Source organism: Gymnodraco acuticeps, unplaced genomic scaffold (assembly GCF_902827175.1).
Source record: "Gymnodraco acuticeps unplaced genomic scaffold, fGymAcu1.1, whole genome shotgun sequence".
Classification (NCBI taxonomy): domain Eukaryota; kingdom Metazoa; phylum Chordata; class Actinopteri; order Perciformes; family Bathydraconidae; genus Gymnodraco; species Gymnodraco acuticeps.
Genome location: NW_022992250.1, coordinates 411,757 through 438,180, shown reverse-complemented (window position 1 = coordinate 438,180; position 26,424 = coordinate 411,757). Strand labels below are relative to the sequence as shown.

General features: G+C 38.9%; 1 protein-coding gene across 4 annotated transcripts in view; it reads right to left on the bottom strand.

Annotated features, from left to right (window-relative positions):
- acsl6 (acyl-CoA synthetase long chain family member 6) overlaps window positions 1-26,424 on the bottom strand; it is a 35,895-nt gene that overhangs the window by 3,322 nt on the left and 6,149 nt on the right. For 3 of the 4 annotated variants that reach the window (XM_034206609.1, XM_034206608.1, XM_034206607.1), the window contains exons 2-16: window positions 18,152-18,372; window positions 17,196-17,310; window positions 16,300-16,364; window positions 14,810-14,911; window positions 13,414-13,513; window positions 12,531-12,709; window positions 10,740-10,772; window positions 9,748-9,799; window positions 7,757-7,830; window positions 7,543-7,620; window positions 3,514-3,648; window positions 2,943-3,077; window positions 2,505-2,600; window positions 1,474-1,546; window positions 142-230 (exon numbers count right to left, since the gene is read on the bottom strand). In XM_034206609.1, the coding sequence (XP_034062500.1) occupies window positions 142-230; window positions 1,474-1,546; window positions 2,505-2,600; window positions 2,943-3,077; window positions 3,514-3,648; window positions 7,543-7,620; window positions 7,757-7,830; window positions 9,748-9,799; window positions 10,740-10,772; window positions 12,531-12,709; window positions 13,414-13,513; window positions 14,810-14,911; window positions 16,300-16,364; window positions 17,196-17,310; window positions 18,152-18,355 (1,530 nt within the window). In that variant the 5' untranslated portion in view covers window positions 18,356-18,372. Of the gene's footprint in view, window positions 1-141; window positions 231-1,473; window positions 1,547-2,504; window positions 2,601-2,942; window positions 3,078-3,513; window positions 3,649-7,542; window positions 7,621-7,756; window positions 7,831-9,747; window positions 9,800-10,739; window positions 10,773-12,530; window positions 12,710-13,413; window positions 13,514-14,809; window positions 14,912-16,299; window positions 16,365-17,195; window positions 17,311-18,151; window positions 18,373-25,967; window positions 26,087-26,424 lie in introns of those variants that run through there. The other variant, XM_034206610.1, reaches the window with a different exon arrangement.

Here is a 26,424-nt window from a genome sequence, read left to right as displayed (position 1 = left end):
CAACTTAAAGATAAACAATACACGCTCTAGTAATGTTTTATAATGTTTTACACTACTTATCTGGGCCTTGTTTGCAGTAACATGGCAGTACTTTGTATTTTTTTATAAAGATACAACATCTTTCAAGATCATTTTACTGACCTCTCCCTCTCCCTTAGAGGCAAAGTAGTTTTTCTCAGGAACATCCACCAGTCTGATGAGGTTGCATGGCAGCGGGGCTCCGACGTGACCTATAATTCACAGGGTCAGAACAAGCAAAAATAATTGAAAACCCATAACATTTTTATTTTGGGTTTTTTCTTAGATTCCCTTATTTGTTTCATCTTGGACTGTCAGATACCCCCTTATACTTTCCACTGTTGGAATGAATTAAATGAATTTAATACAGAAAATAATGAACAGACCAACAATATTGATAAATTGGACGTTAAGAAATAGGTAATTCACCAGATAATTTGAAACCAAATATGGCATGAGGGATTATGCTTTACCTGCACATCTTTTGTGACATTTAAAAAAAACTAATGAAGAATGAAAGATGAATCATATATTTTCAATGAAATGTAAATGCCTGATGGAGTATTTGAACTGGGCAGCAGGGGGAGACACTAGACTGTATTTTGATGCGAGTCATTTCTAAATGACTGCCCTGGTTGGGTTTTGGCGAATAGGCAATGATACAAATTGCATCCATGTTTGTTTAACCCATCTTCACTCAGCAATGAGACCGCTACCAAGGAAGCATTATGGCAGCTAATAGTAAAGTTTAAACGAGGACCTTTCATACAAACGTATTTTACTATGGTAGGTTTTCTTGTACTCTGGCTTTAATAAATATATATTATGAGATAAGAAATATTGCAATGCACTGGTTTATTTTATTTGAGCTCTAGCTTCAAACCTTTTATCTGAGAACTTGATCAGACAGCAAATGAATACACACTCGGTGACTTGGAACATTACCATCAATGCCTAGAGGTGTAAAGCACCACTGGCGGTTTTGTCAGCTTCTTTTCATAGTGGCTTGTTGATATTGGAAAACACCTAAGCAGGTATTTGACTGTCAATAATGTTGCCTAACAGCTCTTTCTTATGGGTTTTTCCCAGCAGGGGCCTCTCCTTTTTTCTGTTTTCAATGTACTGTACAGCCACTCACTCTCGCCCACCTTATTTTCCACAGGGTGTGATTTATAAACTGGGAGCAGGGCTGATACGGCTTTATAGTCTGTACGATATTATCCCCCCATTTCTTATCATGCTGATTCAGGGAGCAACAGTTCACCTATCAAGTTCAATGACAAGGTGACGTCAATTAAACACTATTTGATCTAAGTATTGTTTATTTTTTAAAGTCATAACACCATGTCACTTTTTGACCTTTGAGCCTTTAGTCAATTTGACAAGTTCAGTGAGTTTGGCAGAGATACAAATGTCTGTGTTTTCTAGGGCTGTGACATAAAAACTAGTGCTCACCTTGGGTCCAGTCTCCAGGTGTGGTGAAGGTGCAGCCAGCTGTGCACTCTGTCTGGCCGTACGCCTCGTACACCTACACACCCACACACACACACACACACACACACACAGGATGTATTAAGGGCTGTGGGGAGGAAGTTAGGTCACCAACTGTAATTATGTGTGTCAATATGTATGTGTGCCTGCACTGCACTGCACACAGTGGGAAATGTGCTAAAACATATCACAACATTTCTGATCAATAACCTCAATGTTGATGTTGATGAGGGTTGAAAATTGGAGCTTTCAAAAAAGTATGAACACAAGGAAAATGTTGATAAATTATCATTAGTTATGTGGATATTTGCCACTGTTATTTATATACTATTACGTATATATCTGCTACCGATATTGGTCTTTCCTTGAACTGTCTATCTTATCGAGAACATTTCATATTTAGTATTCTTTGTTGTTCATGTTTTTTCTACTGTAGATAGAACACATATAAACATTGTTTTATTTATATCTTTATTTTATTTGATCACGTTTATACCTTTTGTCCAACTTTAATGTTTTTGTAATGCCTGAACACTCAGCTGCTACTGTAACTAAATCATTTGGGATCAATATAATATCTATATATCATCTATCATCTATCTATCTATCGATATAATGGCTAATTGGGTAAAGGCAAGTAAAAGAAAGTAAAAGAAAAGTTAGAACTGTCTGGTATTAGAAAAATAAGACACTATACTAATGTATCCTTTGAAACCAGGAAAATACTACACTCATGCGATATTTCAATATCAGAAACCGTCAAAGATATCAAGTCTCCTATTATGATATCAATATAACATCAGTATATTACCCAGCCCTAGTTGCACATCTCTTTAAGAAGACCAATTAGAGTTTCAGGCTGTGGTAGTGGGATTTCTTTGTCGGTCCTCATCTTCAAAGTTGTATTAATGTGGTTTACACAGAATGTAGGCTTAACATTAAAACTAACCTATGTTTTGGTAAAAGTAAGAGTAGGGTTTGTATGTCTGTCAGACCTGGCATCCCAGTGCAGCTCTGAGGAATCCCAGGACACATGGCGAGGTAGGAGCGGCTCCTGTTATAATCATCCTCAGTCTTCCTCCGAGGCTGGCCTGTAGAGGAGATCATAATCAATACAGAGGGGTCTTTATTTGTATCTATCAAACGCACAATGAGCACAATTGGTTTCGGTTTGTAAACACTGCATTTAAAGTTGGCCCTTCCACCCCAGATCAAAAATGCACACGGTGCTTGACAAAAGGTTGAAAGTCAATCACAGAGTTGCAAATTTGCAAAGTTATTAATTTCCACACATTTTCCAGTTACACGTTTCCAAAATGCTCTAGGCATAGAGGAGTAGACAGAGTTTGTGACGGTGATTTTGAAGGATTTGGTCATCTTGTGATCACAGATATTCATAGTGGCACATTTACTCAGTTAGAGGAAACACTTACCTGAATTTTACTGAAGAAGATTTTGTCCCAGAAGCTGTCACTGCGAATGATCCCGCTACTGACTTCAGCACCTTTTCTTTTGGCAGCAAAGTTGAGCAGCCAGCGCTTCAACGGGCTGTTAGCCTGGCTGAAGATCTGCACGAGAAAAAGACAAATTACATATTTGTATGGTTGGCGACAGACCCTTCTGGTTACTGCTATTGAAATCACGTGTTCATTTAAAATGACCCAACATTACCAGAAAGAAGGTAACCCCATAATCAAGTGAAATAACAAAACTCTGTTTCATTCGCTGACATCATACTCTGTGACATAATTTCTTACAATTTAAAGGTTTTTATTACACAACATGCATTACAGGAGGATGCATTTGTCATGTTTGAAAGAAAACACTTCGTTCTATGCCTAAACCACGACAATAATGAATTAAATATATCACAACATGACTCAAAAAGGTACTGATAAGCCATTTCATTAGGTTGTTTCAAATAGTTTTTTAAAGATACGTACAATTATCTAAGAAAAGCTATATATCTTACCACCAGCAGAACAACAGTTAATTAAATCTCACCTTGTCGTACATGCGGTTTAATAGTCGAGGCACCACAGGGAAAATGGTCGGCCGCAGGGCCTTCATGTCATCTGGGAGGAGACGGATGTCGCCTTGATAGAAGCCGATCCGTCCTCCATGGCAGTACACCACAGACTGCAGAAACATACACATAGATAGTGAGCTTAACGCTAGCTGTCACATATCTTTTACAGACAAATACTAACACTGATAGCTTTTAAATCCTTTTAAATTCAACATAAAACTTTTTGATAAAATCTTGTGTGACCCATGCTCATATAGCGCTTTTCTAAACAACAATTTCAAAGGGATTTAGGGACAAAATAAAGAGAGATAAGAGAAAACTATTTTTATATTTGTAAAAAAAATCACTCTTACATACTAAAGGAACCTTGCTTATGATGTTTCAACAACTTGATTGTCTACTCTACGTAGTCAATGTCTTGTGTGTAGTCAACGTCTTGTGTACGTAGTCAATGTCTTTCACAGTACCAATTTTGTATGTAATATGTAGTATTTTTATATTTCAAACTGAGCATGAGGAGAATTAAGCATAAAATGAAAAAGTACAAGTTTGTCAAAAATGTACTCAAGTACAGTACTTGTTAATTCCTACCATTGCTTTCTACGTATTATGTTAGCTTTTCAAATGTTTGAGCAGAGTGACTTCAACTTCTTTTTGGTTTCTAAAGTGAACTGAAAAGAGCTGAGTTGAACTTGCTGCTTGTTTGTGCAACAAAGCACTAATATAATATAATATAAGAGGAAATGTCAGTTCACAGAGGATAAACTCAAGTTAACAGCAGCGGAAGTGACTCATTATGCAGTAATCATCATCATGAGTGAAAGGCATGCCTACTTTAACTCCTTTCTACCTCAAAATCCTAAATCCCAGGGAAGGGAAGATCAGTGGTGGACCCAAATATACAACCAACAAATCAAACAACCAAGAAAACTAGGGGTAGTGGTGATCTAATGCAGGGGTTCCCAACCTTTTTTCCCAAGATCCCCCCCAAATGACTCCTGTTGGGGGCGGTAATTCAAGCGCAGCGGTAATTCAAGTTTAAAAGTAGCAAAAATGCTACAACTACTGTCCCAAACTGGATGAATGTGAAGTATGTTGTTTTAAAGACGATGAAATCGTAATTAAGGAGCACTATTGGAGTGACTTTGATGGTTATTGGACTAAGGATTAATTAATTTGGATCAAAGTGAGCCGGATTTTGCCGATGTGTTTATGTGGATTCAAAAGTCGTAAATAATCTACAAAATGGAGGAGACCGATCTGATCGGAGCAACTGTGACAAATAATCTGAAACCGGCATGGACAATGACTATGTTTTAAAAATGCGCTTATCCAGAAAAGCCTGGTTTGGACACTTTACGGGTAGAAGAAACATTTCTATTAAAGAAAGAATTATACATTTCTGTCTTTTTATGCCTATAATAGCTACTAACTTGAATTTGTATTCAAATTAATTATTAATTATTTTTTTATTGTAATGTAGAGACAAGGCTTTTAGTGACAATCATGTATTGCGTTACAATTATATGTAAAAAAGTCTAAATATGATATTTGGCCTCAAATCATTTGAGGCCTGGCTCCCCCCCTGCAATCTTTGGTGCCCCCCCAAGGGGGGCACGCCCCCCAGGTTGGGAACCACTGGTCTAATGGATACTGAGGTGGGCTGAAGATCGGAAGGTTGTGTGTTCAAATCCCGCCTGGAACACCACCACTAGTGTGCCCTTGAGTAAATGTAATGTAATGTAATGTAATAAAAAACTGATTGTTCACATTTCGTTGCAACTATTTGGTGGACGACCTGACAAAAGAGAATACCAAACATATTTCAAAAGAAAACTAATGTACTATGTTCAGTAGGCCTGATCTTCAAAGTGGTTCCCAAACCACTGATCCTTTTACTGATCATATGCAGACTGTGTCACTTCCTCAGAATAAAGCCTAACTCAGCACAAGTCCTTTTGTTGTGAAGCGTCTGTGAAAAAATGCACCATACTTGACACTTCCTGTTTCTGTAAGTAAGTAAAACTTTATTTACATAGCACCCTTCTCAACACGAAAGTGCAAAGTGCCATCTGAGGACACAGCAAAGCGGAAGGTTTCCCCTCTGCTTTGCCTCGCAACACCACTGGAATCAGAATTGGAGGTTTGCATGTGATTATTTGTGTGTATGAGCATAAAGTGTGCTTCAATTGTGTGATCTGATGTGCTGCTATCTGAGGAACTTAGGTGGTTTCCTGTGTCTGAGTCTCATGCCGCTGAAACGGATCCAAGGCAAACAAACCAGGCCGGTTTAACCTGATGCAACCTACTTTGATGTGAGAGACATACATGGCACATGACACCCACATCAGACACACATATACTGTATGTACATACTTGCTGGTCCACTTACGATAACCTTAGATTAACAGAATTTTAAAACGTTTCGACAGGACTAATTTAAAGAGACAGAAATGCAATTTTAGCACAACTTCATTCAATTGTTTATTGATTTATATAAAATGTTGGCTTCCCAGATTCAAAGTGAAAAACAAATTCAACTTACTGCCACTTTGTCTGTAGAGTAACTGTTCTTTTTGCTGTTAATGCTTAGCCCAAATGTAGATAAACACATCTGATGTGAAATCAATAACCTCACAGTAAATGAAAAACTGACCAGTTTTGCTTAAGGCGAAACATTTTAATCCATATATTCACCTCTGCTTGTAAAACCCTGACCACTGACGAACAAACTTTAAAAAGTGTATGACACATGCTCTACCAAACTACCAATGCATCTGGGTATGATAATAAGAAAAACAAAACAAAACAGGAAGAGCTATAATGGCTGCACGTTAGGTTGAAAACAGCAGCTCTGGTGTTCCATGTGGGCTTTAATGTGAGTGATTATTGCTGTTGCCATTGTGAGCCTTCATTTGAAGAATCACTAAGCGGACACAAACACAAAAGGAATCTTAAATAATGCGAAGCAAGCAACCTTCACAGATTGTTTATTTCTTTGATGTCTAGAATCTAAAGTGTTAGATCACTCTGCATGTGTGTGTTACAGTGTATCCCAGAGGAACAATTGTCCACCAATGAATGACACATTTTGTCTTCCTGCAATTCCTTATTGTTTCGTTTTGAAATGCAGTTTTAAATGTTGTGGTTTTAAAGAACACATTTAGTTATTCAGTTAATCATTTCTAAGGTAAAGGCTACCCTGGTTTCATGTGCATGACAAAAAGGCTTAATAAATTGAGACTTTTAGTCACTTTCTGACTCAAACACAAACATTGAGTTGTTTTTTTTGCTCTCATTACTGTGGGTCAAGTCAGTCCAAAGGATCCTGCAAAAACACTTAAATATGCCAGCTGATTAAAGAATCTGATTACTTGCTAACTGCGGGTAAACAGGTTTTAACTCCATATATCTGGAGCAAGCTTCCAGAAAACTGCAGGTCTGCTGCAACTCTCACTTATTTTTAATTAATTAATTACAATTTGTATTGCTGCCTTTTATTAAAAATCAAAGAACTATTCATGTCTTACACTACACTGTAACTTTTATTCTTTTTTTTCATATTTTTTATTTTATTTAATTCTTTATTCTTGTTATGATTGGCATTTTCTTGGCTTTTATAATTATTTATTTTTTAAATATATAATGAGTTTATTTTACACTAGGTCTTAATGCTTTTAATGTTTTTGTAAATTGCCTTGTCAATAACGTGGTTTATTGTGTGTATATTGGCATGTGTATGTGTAATGTTGTATATGATGCAACATGCACCCCAGTGACTGTAAAAGCAAGAAATGGCATTGATCCTCAGAGTAGGAAAACGAAACTTAAGGAAAGGAGAGGGAAAGGGAAAACACAACCCCTCCCTTCCTTGCTTTCTGCCTCCCACACACACGATCTCAAATTAACACAGATCCTTCCTCTGTCCCCACACTCCTGACATCCTGCCCTGACACATAACTATCTCAGTCCTGTGGGCAAATATCCCAGTGGAGCTTATTTACCTCAATGAGCCTCTCGAACATGTGAGCCAGTGGCAGGAAGGAAATGAGGCAATCATCTTGGTTTGGACTAATGACTTTCTGCAGGAAACCAAAGGAATGAAACAATTAAGTTACCTATAAAACGCATACAGTTAAACCAGACTGATACATATCCAAGCAAAGATTAGCAATAAAAAGTCCAGGGAACAGGACAAAAGAAGACATGGTCACTTACATCTGTTACTCTGAGGAAGCCTGAGAAATCTGCCACCACGTTCCCATGGGTAAGCATGACTCCCTTTGGGTTTCCTGTGAAGGCAGACAAAAGAAATGCAGAAATTAATGAAGTGAAATTCTCCCAATGTGCTCCAAGATCATTCTGATTCAATGAATCAGACATGGAAATACAAAGCTGTGTTTCCAAGGAATTTACCTGGATTTTACTTCCACTTATATATTCGTAGAAGTGTACAACCATAATGGGATAATTAAGGGAAGACATACTGAGGGCTTCTGACTGACAGACCATGTGGAAACATATATGATATCATTCAAATTAAATAGATTCCAAAGAAATGTTGAAGTGTTTTCCCACTTTAAAACCTGATGAACAACCACAAGTGTGACCTGTTCACTGAAGTGTTTGAAAAAAGTACCTTTCAAAATATACCTCACTTTGAATTTCAAAACGAATTACTGATTTTACCACATTTGGAAATATATTGAATCTCTATACATTCATTTTCTTCAAAATATATAAATGCATGTTCGAATGGGTACATTTCCAAAATGACCAGAATGTGTTTTGAGGGCCTCAACTTTAAAATTAGAACTCTATTATGCAACTTCTATAAACCTCTCTTTCCACATTAAACAGAAAAACCCTGAATCATATGTCATTCTTGAGTTTTTTGGCAATTCCAAAAACAGAGAACGAATAATAAAAACGTTCTTCCAGATTAATGTAATGTCTTTGCATTGCTTAGTCCTTTCCACACAAAGTGGTGTATATGAAGCAATAAAAAGTGTTCCTCTTTCCAGTGTCATCGTCTGATTCCTGCAGCTTTAAAAGATGAGGGTTACAGGCTCAGAGCTGTCTACATGTTGCAACACAGAGGGAGGGAATTCTCGAGAAATGGAGAGTCATGTGTGGAAGTGGTGCCACATGTCAGAGTGGCTGCATGATTCTCTGAAAGCCAGCAGATGGCAGAGTGTGAGCCTGGAGCTGCATCTGGTTCAACTTGTAAACTGACACCAGTGTGTCCTAAAGTGACCTGCCTTTTTGACTCATGTGTGTTGGTTGAGAGATAAGACCTCCCAAAACTCATGCATGCTTCCTTACTTAAAAGTATGTGCCGCCCTTTGTAATTAGACGACATGCCGTGTAATCCGGCCATTTATGTAATGAAAAGCGGGCAAAAGGTCACTCTGCTGCTGCAAAGAAACTGGATTCATTTACAGTAAATGCTTGTCTTCCTGTCTCCCCTTCAAGAATAGCATTTGTGCCGCTTTTATCTAAAAATGATCATAATCTTAACAATAAGATAGCTTCCCAGCTGAAAATGTGAAATTGCATTACACAGAAAAACCATATACTCTATTTTAGACAGATTTTTGCCACATCAAACATTATTTACATTTTTTTTGTATTTTTCCAAATAGCAATAAGTGCATATTATATGTCAAAAAGTGATACATATATTCAATGACAGCACCAAATAACAGAGAATTCATTGGTGACCTGTCCACAAGTCTGACTTCTCCAGCTCTGCAGTTCCCTATGCAAACACATCTTTGATAACTCTGAATTACACCTAAATGATCACATTACAAACACTTAGATAACCATCAAGCACAAGAGAATATATAATTATGAATCAGAGAGCACACTAATGTTTGACTGGACTTTAAGGGAACGGCATAATAATCTCTTTGCAAACAAATGCAGTAATTAAGTGAAAAACATTGCTTGGAGTCACGCTGGCAAGGGAAACCTTGGTGTGGGTGTTGACTAATTATATTAGGGCACATTGTGTTGGTGCAGTATGGGATATTTTTGCATGGGGATCTACAGGAATACCCCCACCCCCCTATTTGTATTGTTGTTGTTTTGTTTTATTATTGTATTGCATTGTTGAGGAAGCTGTGATCTAAGTTGACATTAGATAATTACACAATAGTTTTGTATATGTTATGACAATAAGCCTTTAAAACCTGAAAGATTACCTGTGGTCCCACTGGTGAAACACACGATGGACAGGTCATCTGGCGCTGGTGGCTGAGGAGACAAAATGGTGTTGGTCAGACATGACATTTCATTCTAACATAACATCAAATTAACTTCTACTTCTTTCACCTTTAGAATAAATATCATTCAATTGTTCACATGTTTGCACAAACTGTATTTATAGACATCTGCTCTGGCCCCTTTCTCTGCCATCATACCAACAGTAGTATGTGCTGTGTTGCCAGAAACACTGTCAAAGCTGTTTCTTTAGTTCAATTAGTGTGCTCACTATTTAAAGTATGTCTCTCTGTGATGTTTAAACAGAGAGTAATACTTGCTAAGCTGGCTAATACCCAGTAGCAAGCGTCTTGGCTGAATTGTCACTGTTGAGCCAGCAAAATGTAACTTACAATTTACATTACATGATTTAAATGTCTTACATGTTTTTATTTTGGTAATAACAGCGAATCAACAGCATATTCTATTTATTTATAAGAGGATGTTGAAACTATTGCTATAATCACTTTACAGGCTCTAAAAAGCAATGTGTTGTAAACCAAGTTAAGGTTTTACACAAAGAATGGTGACTTATGTTTGTTTAAAGTCAAAACAATCTAAGAGTGTACGGCCTTGCTAGCGGCTTTGTAAGGCTTAACTTTGGGCTAAATGCTAATGCTCATAAATACAATCCTAACAAGCTAGTGTGTCGAAGGTATGATGTCTAATGTTCACCAATCTTAATGTAGCATGTTAGCATGCTAACAAAGTCCTGATTTGCATTAAACACAGAGTACAATTCATCCTCTGGAGAACATGAATGTCTGTAGAAGACATGATGGTATTTAATTGATTAGTTGTTGAGATATTTCTGTTGGGAACAAATAAATGTAAAACTGTCAAAAAGCAACAGTGCTATAGCCATGCAAGTAGGATTTGTAAAATGTCATACAATTCATCTTTCTCTACAGTGGAATCTTTCATTTGTACTTACTATAGGTTTTCTGTGATGCTCTCTGCCCAAAGTCTGTAAGAAAAAAACAACAGAAAAAAAATAAACATCAAGAGTACACTTTTGATGCATACATGACATTAAAATATGTGATCAGCCGTTTCTTTAAGGTTACTTTATGGACCACATGTCGATGGAAAGCAAAATGCTCAGAAAGCTATCTCTTGAGACCCTCAGCTTTTTTCCTCTTAATACTGAATTCACTGTTATTCAGCAGGATTGACAATAAGTGCCCTCATGTATTTTAAGTCACCTGGTAAACCAGAAGAGCTGGGTGTCTACCACACTGGCACAGTTCATTGAAAGTTAATCATCACAGAGGAATGATGGTTATGTATGCCAAGTTTCCTGAGAATTGAAAGCATGCCAAAGTGTTTTTCTTCGCTCACTCTTTTTCTATGTGATTGTTGGCAGGAAAGAAAAAAAGAAAAACATTTGCATGTATTTTATGCTTGTCTTTGTGACTGCTGTTAGCTGTTTGAACACTTTCGCCTGCATATTTGTCGTGATTGTGCTCTCCAAGCACTCACAGTTACAGGAATGAAAACAGCAGTCAAATTATTATAAATGAATCCACATAAGGCATAGTCGCATAACAACCCATGTCTATTGTTTTGTAACTGTTACGACCCCCTCCACTCCACTAGGGGTCTCTGCCTTTGTGTTCTGCTTGCTGGCTCTTGTTTGTGTTTCAGGTGATCAACCTGATGAGCCACACCTGGGCCATCGACATAAAAGGCAAACACCAACCCATACTGCGCTCTCACTCTTCTGTTGGACACGGCCGCGTCTTTGTTTCTGCACATTTTCACACACCCATGCATGCAATCATTACTGATAACTGACTTCCACATTTATTAGGTTTATTTGAAGACCTTTGGTTTTTGTGGTATTGTAAATAAATATGCTTTTGTTACACTTAACTTGTCTGGTCTCCCATGTTTGTTGCAGCCTATGAGCCAGGCCGTAACAGTAACTTTTAGGAGTTGTTGTTTATGATACTGTGCATGTGAAATCCCCAGTTTTCAGATTCTGTAGAACGAGACTAACTGTAGAGATAAACAACTTTTTTTTGTATCTTATGCTGATCAAATCTCAACATAAGTTTGTTTTGACTGGCTGTTGAAGCTTGTGTGTGCCATTGAGATTCTGGATTTTTACCAAAAACATACAAAAAAAGCGTTGCTTCATTATACCTTTATATTTCAGATGAAATATAGGCCACACTCAAATCCGGCCTCTACACACTCCCACTATATTTTTAGGTAAAAATCTTCTCCATTTTAACCCTGATGTTTATGAGTTACTTCGGTTTTGCAACAGTCCCTGTAAATATATAACACTTTAAAATCAACAGACACGTTTACCATTTTCTAGACAAGACATATAAATCCTAAAAAACGATTTGACCTTAAATGTTTAAGTTTAATGACATTTAATGTTTGTAGGACAACATTAAATGTCTATCTAAGTTTGCATTTACAAGTAAATGTTTGCACAGATTTTGTTTGTTTGAAGCCTGTTCCGTGACGGACACAAAATGAGTGATGCCGATACATAATAATGACATTTATGAAGATTGAAGATAAAAATGACATATTGTGTTGTGCTTAAATGAATCTAGAGTGCAGGAAACATATATATATATATATATATATCTGTTTAAAACTAAAGGATGGAAAGTTGCATCAGAATATGCTAGGTTAAAACACTTAAATATCAGTCAAGTGAAGGTACCATTAAACTGTGCTGGTCCTACTGTACGTGTCATACCTCGACTTCCTGCATGGCCTGCACGTGGACGCCGCAGCTCTTTCCGTGTTCAATGAGGGCAGAGTCAAATTCATCCATCAGGATGATTCTTCGCAGGCCCGGAGTCTCCTTACGCTCCACGTTTTCCAGAAGCACCTGAGCTTTATCTACTTTGTCACAGATGACTGTTGAGATGTCAGCTGAAATGACACAAGCACACAAGCGCACGTGCACCCTTGTGTGAATATCAGCGGAAAAATAAATAAAAAAGTAACAAACAAGAAAAAAAGACGACACAGATGTTGATTTGGTGTTCAGCGAAAATGTGTGGTCAGTTCAGCACAAATCAAATAAGAACTGTATTTAAGGTTAATAACTCAGCAGCCTGACTTGTCTGTTTTTGCAGTCTTCAGATCATTCCTTTTATTTATTTTTGAAACCATAATCCAGCAATTCAAAGATCTCTTCACACTGTACATTTTCCATTTATATTCAATTTAATATTTAATATTAATTAAATAAGGTCTGAGACCTTCTTATCTAAGTTTTGACAACATAGTGTTTTGACATCCTGCTTTTTATTTAGTTTACTGTACATTTGTATGTCAACATGTATATTTTGTAATGCTATTTTATTTCTATTTGAGATGTTTACATTATGAATTGTTTATTTATAGTCTTTTAATTTCTCTAATGTACAATGCCTTGTCTTTTTATGCCGCTGCAATGCAAACATTTCCCAAATTGGAATCAATAAAGTACTTATCTTATTAAGACTGTTTGTGATATCTAAAACTCAAAACTGAACAAGGCTAAAAGACATGTTAAAGATCCTGTGTGTGTGTGTGTTAGCATAGCTGCCAGCTAGCCTTCATATGAGTAGTTTTATTGTGTGTGTACTTACCCGTGTTAATGATGAACCGTATGGCGTCTGGGCCCAGTGTGTCATAAAGGGGAACCACCACCATGGAGTAGGTATAGCATGCTAGCTCTGAGATGATCCACTAAAATCACACATAAACCGGGGTCAAAGGTCAGGAGTTAGAGTTCATTCACCTGTGAGATATCAGCAAAAAACTTTCACTTACTTATTTATGTGACATGTTTATAGTCTCAAAACCTTTTCAAGACATAAAAGGCTAATTAGTAATAAACGAACTCCTTGGAAGATATTAGTTCTTACTCTTTCACTTAAATCCTAAAAACGTAGATCTTATATTTAAAACTTTATCCAAAACCTTTCCCCTCTCTGACCTCTCGAGGTTCTATTAGAGGGTAACAGGTTGCAGAGAAGGCCTAGCCCGGCCCGGGAGTGTGGAACGTAGCCACAGACCCACTCCTTACCTCTAACCAATTCAGGTTCCAGTGGGGACCTTTCTCCCTGTGTGCCTCTCCACCTCTGTTTCCTACTTCTTACTTGCTACCCTTTTCCCTCAACCTATCCTAAGGGAGTGCATGTATGTAGACACGTTAGTTTAGCTGCTATAGGCTTGGACTGTTGGGGGGGCACCTTACTCCGCCTTTCTGTCTGTTTGTACCTGTGTACTCTCATGTTCCGATTAACCCAGTTTCCCCCAAATCTCTTTTTTGTGTCCATATATACGCCGGGATCCTGAGTCGAGGCTAATCCTGTTGCTGTGGTTGTGTGTCCTGGATCCTCTATCCTGAGTAATGGATCTGAGTCCTGGACTTCGAGTCGTGGCTGAACCTGTCTCTGCGGTCCTGCCAGACTCTCACCATACTACTTCACTGATGGCTCCCACAAGATTGCTGACATCCTCGTGGATTCATCTTCCTATTATACACACATGCATTTCCAAACATTTGGACTACCTATGTTGTAAATGTATTATCTTTTCGATTTACACACGGCATCTATTACACGTCTGTCCGTCCTGGGAGAGGGATCCCTCCTCTGTTGCTCTCCCTGAGGTTTCTCCCATTTTTCCCTTTAAACTGTGGGTTTTCTCCGGAAGTTTTTCCTTGTACGATGTGAGGGTCAAAGGACAGAGGGTGTCGTATTGTCATACTGATATTCTGTACACACTGTGAAGACCACTGAGACAAATGTAACATTTGTGATATTGGGCTATATAAATAAACATTGATTGATTGATTGATAACAGAAGTGTTTTTGAGTGTGTGTTTGTTTGGGTTAGCGGCTTGTGTGATTGAAACCATCTGTAAAATGGTTTCGGAGCCAATAATTGACACAGTGAAGCAGAGAGATTGTGAGAATGCATTGAATGGATAGAGAGAGACAGAGACAGACAGGTATCAAGACAAAAACTGAGAGTCACCTCTGGTCTGTTCTGGGCAAACACTCCTATGAACTGGTTTGGGTCAGGCTGGCAGCCCTGGTGCAGGAGGCCTGAACCCAGATACTCAGCGCGGGCCGTCACCTATAAAGAGGGAAGGCAGAACATCCGCTGATTAGACCAAGTGGCACAAAACAAATGCTGAGTCTGTCTTTCAGTCTTCATGAACACTTTTTATAACTTTTTTTATAGCTTTTCAATTTCTTGGGTAACAGGAATTCTCCCTAGCATTTGGGCTTTGGTCTTTGTTTGGCTATATTTAATCATGTTTCCAAATGAATGATTTTGTAAAAAAGGGAAATACATTTGGTTAGTATTCACCTCAGCATGGGGTTTATTTTATGTCATGCTCCAGCTAAAAAACAAAATAACATTTCTGAACAAATCTAATTCCTCAGTTATTGTGAAAGACAGGTTGTATGTTACTGTGTTAGGGCAACAAATGAAGATGCAAAACAAGAATGTGCCCAGGCATATTTTTTTCCAACCTAGACTTGTCTGACTTTTCTGGAAATTATAATGTAATGAATTGAACAGAAACACAACTTCCACCCACCACTACCTTGTTAAGTCACATCAATAAAACTGACGGTTGTGTAATTTAGGCTACTTCTCATATTGACTTTGGCATTGCTTTACTGGGAGGATTTCAAAAGGAAACTCCCCTTAAACCATTTCCAAATTTCCATGACATTCGCTATTTCAGCCTTGTGTTTGCTAGTATTTGCTTGAATCTAGTTTTGGTAAGAAGCCAATGTTTCATGATGCTATTGTGAAGCCAGTGATTCAAGTTAATAATCTGATAAACTGACAGGTTTTAACTTTTTCTAATAACATCACTTACTTTTACATTACATTACATTACATTGCATTTAGCTGACGCTTTTATCCAAAGCGACTTACAATAAGTACATTCGACCAGGAAGACACAACCTTGAAGAAAACAGAATCATATAAGTACATCAGGTTTCATAGAGCCAAAACATTTAAAGTGCTACTCAACTGGCTTTAGATAAGCCAGTCCTTTATTAGTATAAAAGTGCTTCGTTAATAGTTCTAAATAAACCCCTATAAACCCACACTACAACATGGATTTAGGGTGGTTGGTGCAGACTGCAGTTCTTCATTGGACCATCATGGTGGTGCTATGCTTAGTTGCTAGGCAGATTTGGTGCAACAAAGCCTCTGTGCTACTCAGGTTGCAAACTACACCAAGTGTCGAATTACATAGTTACTTAAATGGATGGATGGCCGGAGGATAGCTCATCAAATGTCATTACAAAGCTGATGATGATAGATAGGATTTTATAGAAAATGCTGTGGTTTTACCAATAGGAAATACATTATGACTGCACATACAATTTAAAAACAGTAACCTACAGTATATTCAGCTTAAAAAGGCAACCTGGAAATCTCTTTTTTGAATTTACCTCACTCCTCATTGCACCTGTCATTGTTCAAATTGCACTAACCTCTTTGTAGGATATCCATTTGTAAGGCTGGTTAGGGAGCCGCGAGCCTAAACAAGGTCCATCACCTGTTGAACACACAGTGAAATCAAAGGGGGGTCCGAATTATAAGGTTTGTATGATGTTAACTTTTTTCTAAACAAAGCAATTCATTTCAATAGGTATTACCAAACCACATAGCCACAAAAACAATGTTACTTATTGTTGGTGTGTGTGTTCACTCCCTAATCAGACTGAAAAGGTATGATCGATCCTAAAGTCCTGAAGACAAACCATGTAGCCCTTGTATTGATAAACATACAGAAAACTATCAACAAAATCTGTAGCTTCTTCTGGCCTTATGAAGCTTAATTTGAGTATCAGTCTATTTTTGAGCTGTTTGCCCACAACTTTATTGTTTTGGTTTACTTGCAATGCTCTCATGGTGTAGTTTTCACCCAAAAACTTTTAGAATGGCACTGTACTCTACCTCCTTAACACCAAACAGCTGACAGTCATACTTTAGCAAATAGCTTGTGAACTCAGTGGAGAATATAGCCAAAAAAAGAAAGAAAAAAAAAGCCAGGACTGAAAAACTTAATTTGTAGTAACGTGCTCTGTAAGCAAATGCTTTACTTATACTTCTGAAATGTGCTCTAGCTTCAGTAACTAACCATTCAATTCATTCGGCCACTATTTTCAACCTCAAATAGGAAGGAATATCCCTGCACTGGGAGTCAGTCACTTGGTCACTTGACACTCCCTGGTTGTGAGCCCTGGCGCTGTTACCCTTAGCAACGATGGGCATCACCTTGGCAACCAGCAACCAGAGGATTCATTTTACCTCCAGCATCAGAGTCATGACTTTGGGTTTTATCACATAACACAGTTGAGTGCTTATTTCCCCCCATCCTACACACCAGATATGTGGAGGCCTCTCTGGAAGACTTCGTACATGGTCCTGGCGTCGTCATGGTAATGAGTAAGCAGCTTGGAGCTGTCGCCCAGCATGGACCTGCGACCTCCATTTTCATGCTGTCGTAACCAGAGAGAGAGAAACAAAGAGACAGTATGACCCGATAAATCTTCACAGCACACTGTCAAAACTAAAAGCTAAATGTACCCAGGAAATCCCAAAAATATCAAATTCTCCATCATAGAGGCCACGTTTACAAAACCCTAAGGGAGAGTAAGTAGAAAATAGTGTTCTTTGAACTCCGAATGATCTCTTTTTTCACCTCACAAATCGGTGCAGACAAAGTTGCTTCATATAAATTCCTGTGTCTCATAAGTGTGTCTTCATTTCTCTCTGCCTGCATGTGTGTGCTTGTCAGACACACAAAGTCAGGTTCCCAAGAAAAAAACACCTCACAGTCTAAAAACATTTCAAAAGAGTTTCTAATTTCCAACACATGCTGATAAAATATAAATCACACTGTGGGTGTGTGTGTGTGTGTGTGTGTGTGTGTGTGTGTGTGTGTGTGTATGTGTATGTGTGTGTGTGTGTCTACAATTTGCAGAATAACCACTAGCATGTGGCCTGCTGATCAAAACTGATGTGTGAAATAGTCCTCCCACTTTCTAAATATTTTTTTTTTATTGAGCCATCACTTGCAAAGTAATCCATTTTATTATCAAAATCTCTCAAACAAACATGTATATATGTGAAATATCAGTTGTGTTGAACTTCAATAAAGCCAGGATGTTTATTTGAGAGCATAAAAAGAATAGCAAGAGAACAAGAAGTGAGGTGCGAATGATCCACTTGCATGCAGATGAGTGTGAAACTTTCATGCATGTCGTCAGCATTTGTGCATATGACCCTAATATACTTACTTATGCATGCATCTATGAATACATTTGTGCTCCATCTTACCGGCACCTCCTCAGACTGGTGCTGCAGGTTGCAGGGGGCCTTGATGGGGCGGGGTCTGGTAGCCAACCAGTAGGCCAGCACGGCTGTCAGAGCGCCGATGCCCACCAGCGTGGAGGTCGGCAGAGTGCTGAAGAACTGTCCCAGCTCGGCTATCTCCGGTATCCTCAGGCCGCTCATTATCTCCTGGGCCTGCATCTTCTCCATCAGGGTGGAACTCAGCTCTGCGGGACACAGGAAATTCTTTGACTTATCATTTCTGTAAACATTTAGCCACTTTTTGTGTTGCAGTAGTAGCCATGTTACGAGAGTGACTCTGAATACTAACTTCAGATACTGGCAAACATATTATATGTGTGTTTGAAATACAATTGTATTGTGATTAGACTATGTCTGAAATCAATAGTTGGTGGGATAATTTCAATTATCGCTTTTTATGCTTCATGGTATGATCTAAAAAAAGATATTAAGCTAAATAAGGTGTGTCAGGGGAGGTATCCAAATAATGGCTTTGAGGTGTGTCAACCAAGGCTGTTGAAAAATAGAAATCCTACGCAATCATTGTCTTTCCGGTGTCTGATTTCTGAATAATTTAAGGTTGGCAAGCTGAAAATATACATAACTATGACAGTTTTACCAGCCTCCAATATGTCTGACCTGCATATCTTTACTACAGTAGTAAACTTTAACATGCAATAACGATAGTTTGTTGTCAGCATGTTTCATTGCGGAGGTCCAAAGAAGAGATATGTGATCCAGATGCAAATTGACCTTCTGATAGTTTTCCCAGGAGTGTTTTACTTTGAGCTTGTCTTGTCTAATAACAGTGTTTTATGCGTTTGACCTCCACGCTCATCCACCCGGATCCTGTGACCTTAAACACATAATTTACTCTTCAAAAAGGGTGAATGGGAGGCCTTCCCCCGCATTATTGCTCTTACTGTAAAAGCAGCTCAGAATACAGTAGCCTACAGCACTGAGAAGTGGTGGGACTAAAAAGCAGATAGAATACACACACACAACAGGCACAGTGCTCATCAAGGCTCAGCCACACACACACACACACACACACACACACACACACACACACACACACACACACACACACACACACACACACACACACACACACACACACACACACACACACACACACACACACACACACACACACACACACACACACACACACACACACACACACCCACACACACACACACACATACAGACGTTGTGAGATGAATTATTTATCTGAGGGGGAGGCTGTCTGCAGAGCTGACTAGAGGGTTTCCTTCCCTCCCGTGGGAAATGAGTCAGAGACAGCCCCACCTGCCTGAACCAATGGCATCGAGGCACTGCTGCAGCTCACAGCCAATCAGAATAACTTCCTGTCTGCAAATACTCTCTCTCCATTGCAAACACATGCACAGAGCTGCAGCAATAACAGTGAGAATGATAGGTTTAAATATGTGAGTCCTTGGGATATTGACTTCCTTATTTTCCTGTTATTTTATGTAGACATACTATTTTCAACACTTTACTGAAGGGAAGCTGCATCAGGTAGACCTGCAGTAGGATAAAAGCAAGTTTCATGAAGCCACAAGTATGACTTTTAAAATCGACCAAAGATAATTTAAGACCAGCTTTAGAGAGTGGACTAAAACTCTGAAGGTGATGTTTAAATGGTGATTTTAACCAGGAGTACAGTACAGTCAAGGTCACCCTAAAGTAAAGTTTAATATCTTAAATTGTATTTTAAATTGTTAACCTTATTAAGTTGTATTTTTCCACCACAAAACATGTTGATAGGAACCCCTTTTGTTTCTCATCTCACTTCTCTTCAGTGGTTATGCTGTCAGCCAATTCATGCCTTTAGCATAGCTTGAAGTTTCGCTGAGGTTGCGCCTTTGACTAAAAGTCACATTTTTTCAGAGAGCTTCTTCCATTGGTCAGTATACAGGAAACAGGCCTGTTCATTTTGGCTATGCATGCCTGCCAATATCATTTGTTTTTGAAAGACTGGATTCAAGAGTGTAAAATCCTAAAATGAATACAAGTGAGAGCTCTCTACATTGGCAGAATGTAAACACTGGCTGAGAAATAATCAATCTTTTTTTTTTTTTGCTGGCTTCAAATTTCAAATATATATATAAAAGATCCTTAAAATGTTGATTCTAGAGTTTAACTCCCATAAGGTTGATAAAAGTTGCCCAATTCCCACAAGTGCAGTGGACATAACCACACTGAGTTTAAATAGAGTTAGAATTAAAAGATCCCCTCAGCCTCTGAAAACCCCTTAAAATCGCATAAGTAATTGGCACTTAATGTCTTCTATCGTAGGTATTGCACCTAATGACACATATATTTAAAAGACCAGGGATAAAGAAACACAGAAACATTTAAAATAAAACTCTAAATTAGAACAGTAGCACCTCACATTTGTAAGATATATAACACTATTTGAAGAACTATGAAAAACAACTCTGCAAGGTGTGATGCATACAACACATTACGTGTGATTTCTTTGCAGTGTGGCACATAGGACAACAAATCAACGTATGCTGTTTAGTGTTTGCATGAGGGTAGATTGAGAAGCTAATTCATCATAAGCGAACAAAACATCAGGTCACACCATAAAGAAATGTGCACTTCCTGTACAGAACTACAAGTACATGCCAGTGTAGTGTAAAGTGTATTTTCATGGATCAGAGTTGTGAAACACTTGTGAAACATTTTCAGGAATCAAATCAACACTGATAAATATTGTAGATGTTATTTTCTGTCAGTGGGTAGCACATCATCAGTCACCTGTTAGTCATCTGTAAAACATCACAGACACATGACACACATACAGTAATACAGCTGATAATTTCCACTGATTCAAGTCAGAAGCACAGTGCCCTGAAGTGCTCTCTACATTGAATTCCCTGATGCTGCTTTCCCCAAACTCTTTGGGCTCAAATCCTCTTAATTCACAGAAACTCAAGTTTCTGTTCAGACAGAAACTACAACCACAACATGACATGACCCTTTAGTGTGTGTGAAACTAGTAATGTGCCTTTTCTAACACCACAGCACTCTGCTTCTCTTGATTTGTTACTGCATTGATCTGATGTTTCCTCTTTTTCTGTTGTCCCCTCTCTTATTTGCAGTTCCAGTAATCTTGACATGGAATTAGAGCTGCTCAAGTGCTGGGAAATGTTGAGCACAATGTTAACAAATTAAAACCACTTGATTATGTTTCTGAACTGAACAACACTTTTTTGGCATGTGTATGGGTGTAGAAGTATTCACAATGTCAAAGTTAATCGTGTTGTGAAATGTCCTCCTCTGTTGAGTACACAGACTGTCCCACCGTGCACAGCTGGAGATAAACCACAACTAGACTTAATTACTGTAAAGGCATGAAGATTGAGATTCAGATGTTTGGATGGGACTGAAACATATTTTTAGCATTTAAAAAGTAATCTTAGAAATGTAAAACATGGATAACGAAGTTATTATATCAAAAACTTGTTATTATTTGTTATTTCTTTAAAGGAATAGTTTCATATTTGTGAAAAATTAACACTCTCCTAAGAATTAAATATTGTATTCATTATTAATTTTCAAGTTTCATACAGCTTCCTGTCCTTTTGTTTTATAAACTGACATTTTTGTCCATAAATGAATTTTCTATTGGAAAAAAAAGCTGTTTACCAGATGGAAAGCCTGCCTAAATGGTTCAGTTTTAGTTTTGATGTATTTTTTATTTGAAATACATGTTTGTCTTCATCTAAATAAGCTTTTAGGTATTGGCCTCCCTTGCATATTCTCTTTTAAAGTACATTTTCTTTTGTGAATGTTATTGTTATGCTCTGTTTATAATTTGAAGAAAAATATAGACCACGTTTCATATTCTAGAATAAATAGTTATCTATTCCATCTTTTTAGCGTCCTTGCCTCAAGCTTCACATATTTAGATTGCATCGCTTTGCACAGAACAAGTAGATGTTTCCCTGTCATACCCTCTGTTTCCCACTTTAAAGTACCAACATATGCTATATCTATTGTTCCATATTAGAGTATACAACTGATGTATCTGCGCACTTCTGACAGGAAGATCAATGAAAAAGCACCAGCCAGGCAGGCAGCACAACACACACATGGACGAGATCCTTTCCATGTCGGTTTCGTGCCAACAGGACAAGAGCAGCTGAACCGTGTCATAACAAAACAAACAAACATCCCTGCTATCGGACTCTCTCGACATCAACCAAATCCATCATGTTTACTTCTTGTGGTCGAGAAACCTGTCCTACGAGTGTGGCCTACCTAATGTGGACGCCATTGTAAATATTGGATGTACTGACTGGAAATGAATGCATAGAATCTTTAGAATCACTTCTGGTGTGATTTTTAGGCTATTGTGACCAGTTGTACATTTCCCCGCTGTGGGACTAATAAAGGTTTTCTGATTCTGAGGATTTCTGGGTCAACTCTGCAGAAACACCATTTACAAAAATGTCTGGCCACATGAGGATGTTATCTTTTTAGAGACAATGTCAAAGTAGTTACACCATTTTTGTATCTTTGTTCTGTTTTCCCACATTTTAAGAAAGGTCTCAGACAATAACTACACAGCACTGATGTTATTTGATAAGTTTGCTGATACTGACTTACCACAACAGGTTATTTACATATGTATATTCTTTGTTTGCTTGTTGGCCTGCATGCTTGGTTGATTTTGAAGCCAAAATATTCTGTACATGCACAACAACTGTGCAAACTTTAAAAACAAAAGGGTTGCTAAGATGATGTTCATGTAACGTACCTCACTGCATGTGTTTGGCATTGTATTAAATGTAGCCGCTTGGCTGCAGTGGGGACAGTGGTCTCAGTGTTTGAAAAGAGAGGGGAAACATCAGTAAATAAAGACTAGCTCCACTCTCATTCCACTACACCACTGTGCATGGGATGTGGATTAAATCGACCTTACAGGAGTAAAAACTAATATTTTTGTTTAATTTTAAGACACAAACAACAAAAAAGAGTCAGATTGTAGAGTAAATTATTTTTGTATTGGAATTTGACTGATGATATTTGTTGTAGTGCATTCTGTCCCGTTGATTCATCTTCCCTGGCTCTCCTGTTGTAACACACGTTATATCTAAAGTATGTTGGCCATCTCTGCAAGGCATTTGTGTGATTGCGAAACACATATTTTGGAAACATTTATAGGCTGGATGGACAACATCAGGAAATGATTCATAATCTGCTTACTCGTTATTGAACACTCCTTGAACAACACACTTGAACAACTCCTGGCACCTGTTTGTGAAGAAACCAGTTTGTACTAGCAAGCATGCTCAACATCCTCCTGCCCTTAAATAGCCCGACAACAGGAGACTCACCGCATGCCAGAAACCTAATTAGAGAATAGAATAGAATGGGAGGGGAGAGCATGCAGAGCACACAGCACACACAGTGAAATGTGTTCCCATCCTAGTACCAGGAGTCTAGTACTAGGAGCAGTGGGCAGCTATTGTACAGCGCCCGGGGAGCAATTGGAGTGAAGGGGGAAGGGGGGTCCAGGAGGTGAACTGGGAGCTCTCCAAGTAGAATTCCACACTCCAAATGTAGGTCTGGTCGGGGACTTGAACCGGCGACCCTACGGCTCACATTCCAAGCCCCTACTGACTGAGCCACTGCCGGACAAAGAGGAGCAAACATCTTACTGTCATTGTTGCTCTCTGTATTTATTCTGAAAATTCCTGTTTGACTGCCAATAAAGACAACTGGCAGTTTTATTGTAGTATAACAGATGTGAGAAAAATACAGAGCAGGAAATGGTGCAAGCAGAATCTGACCTATAGTGATAGTGCCAACCTTGATGACTCAACTGTTCACTTCTGCTTCCTCCTCAAAAGTGATGCTAGACTGTAGTCATAGCAGGGTTGAGCGCTGGGTGGGAGGAAGGAAAGGGTCTTAAAGAATCAATTGGACCTGGACTTTAAACAGTGGCTGTGTCCCATCTCAGAGTCCTTTGAAGTTTATATCTCCAGATAAAAGCCGCCACAACGACATGAAAAGTCAGATTTTAGTGGCTTCCCCTAGAAAAAGCAGTCATCCATTTCCCTAATTTGAATGACCAGTAGTGTAATTGCATTCAGGCCTCTAAAGCCACATCTGTGTACGCAGCCTCTGAAATTGGACGCAGATTAATGTCAAAATAACATTGGAAAATCAAAAAACATGATTTTTAGAAGGAAATTAGAAATGTGTATCTTCTCCTTTGAGATAGATTGTGTGCCTACATTTGCATGACTGTTAGATAAACAGCGTCATTTGCTCAGCTGTTAAAACCATCTCTCCTCTCCAGCCTATGTCTCAGTTTGGAGTCCAGCTTTCTGTCCTGTAGTGAAATAAATAACGCACCCCAGGGACACACATGTACATGCAAGTATGGGTCTTCATCCCTGTAGGATTCTGCAGAGTTTGTTGATTCAGCTGGTGCGACAGAAGAACAACAGGTCAGCGACAACAATGACCTTTATCAGATTGTGAACTCAAAGACTGTTTCATTTATGCAATCGCGCAATAAATAGCTTCATCCATGAATGTGTAGGTAGGTTTGATGTCTTGCTCAATTAAGAGGTACTGCCTTTAACTACAATGTATGAGTTTGAGGATCAGTGTGCACAAAAGGCATGGATTGCACTTGCAACATTTCAAACAAAAGGTTCAATAAAACCCTGGCCTTGACTGAAACATGAATTACATACACTTAGCAGCTGTATCCACTCACAAAAGAGCTGACAGTTCTAGTGGCAATATTTTTGGAAGGGAATTTAGCTGACTTCATCCATGGTACATTTCCACAAATGGGTCATCCTCCACAGTCGCCCACCCGAGGATCTGAGACACTTTATCAGTCCATTTTAACAACATGAGTAATATTGATGATGAGACCTCAGTTGCAACAGTCCCTAGTTTAATGCAGCAGCTCCAAAGCTATACTTTGATGTCCCCTGAACGCAATGACACTTGCTCTTTCTCTGTTCTTTGGTGTTAGGGCTGCAGGGATGAGGGCTTGTGAATGGGCCAGCCAGACTTCCTGTGACCTCTGAGGCTTAAAGTGGAGGAAATGCAGCAGTGTGTTTTTAAGTCCCGCCTCATCGGCCCATCTGAGGCCCATCACCAATGATTAGAGTCCAGTGTGGGGAGATTACAGCCTATTAGCACAGAGGCAGTTGACCAGTAATAACCTCACTACCACACTCTATTTAAAGACATCCTGCAAGGCTTTCTCTTATTCTTCAAATGCTTATTTCATAGTATGCTCTGCCAGGGTTTGCATTAATTACATTTGCTTCAATGCATTTCATCTTTCTTTTTGCTTTTAAACAAATGCCTAATCATGATTGCACATCACTTTCTCTCTTGCTCACTACCTTGCTCGTTCTTATCTCTTTCTGCCATTCCTCTGCATGGACCACCCTCCCCCTCAAAACACAACTTCCTCCTGTTACTGTTGCTGGAGTAATACAGTGTACTTCCTGTGCACGCTAAACAACCGTTTCCCCTCCTGAATTGATATGCAACACATAGATGATCGCAACAATTATAGGAACATTTGGGAACGATACAAGCGGCAATGGAAAGGAGTACAATATATCAGGAAGGAATGATAAATATGAAATAGAAAATGCAGAACGTAAGTTTCAATAGACATCCAGAGCAAGCAAATGCAGAAAATAACGAAATAAAGAAATAAGGCAAAAGATCTACTGTATTGCAGAAGGGTTAAAGCAGCTGTGGTCAAGGCTGCGGCACTTACAAAGGCGTCGGAGGCAGCCAGGCAGCCGGTGAGGCGTGATGTGGGTCTTTGTCTGCGTGTGTGTGTCTGAATGTGGTGTGTTAAGGGCTCTCGGGAAGATATCTCATCACCCTGTGAAAACTGGTAATTACCTTCCTATTGCTACTGGCCAGTTTAAGCTGAGGCAAGCAAGAGGAAGTCAGCTAGATGCATGTTGGCCTAGTTTGGGCCTTGCTGGCCTCCGTATCACACCACCCTCAGCTCGGCAGACGCTGCACTCTCTCGACACACCCACTCACCCCTCCCTCCCTCCCTCCCTCCCTCCCTCCACCACTCTCTCTCTCTCTCTCTCTCTCTCTCTCTCTCTCTCTCTCTCTCTCTCTCTCTCTCTCTCTCTCTCTCTCTCTCTCTCTCTCTCTCTCTCTCTCTCTCTCTCTCTCTCTCTGCAACCCTCCCCCTACTTAATGCACAGCGCTCC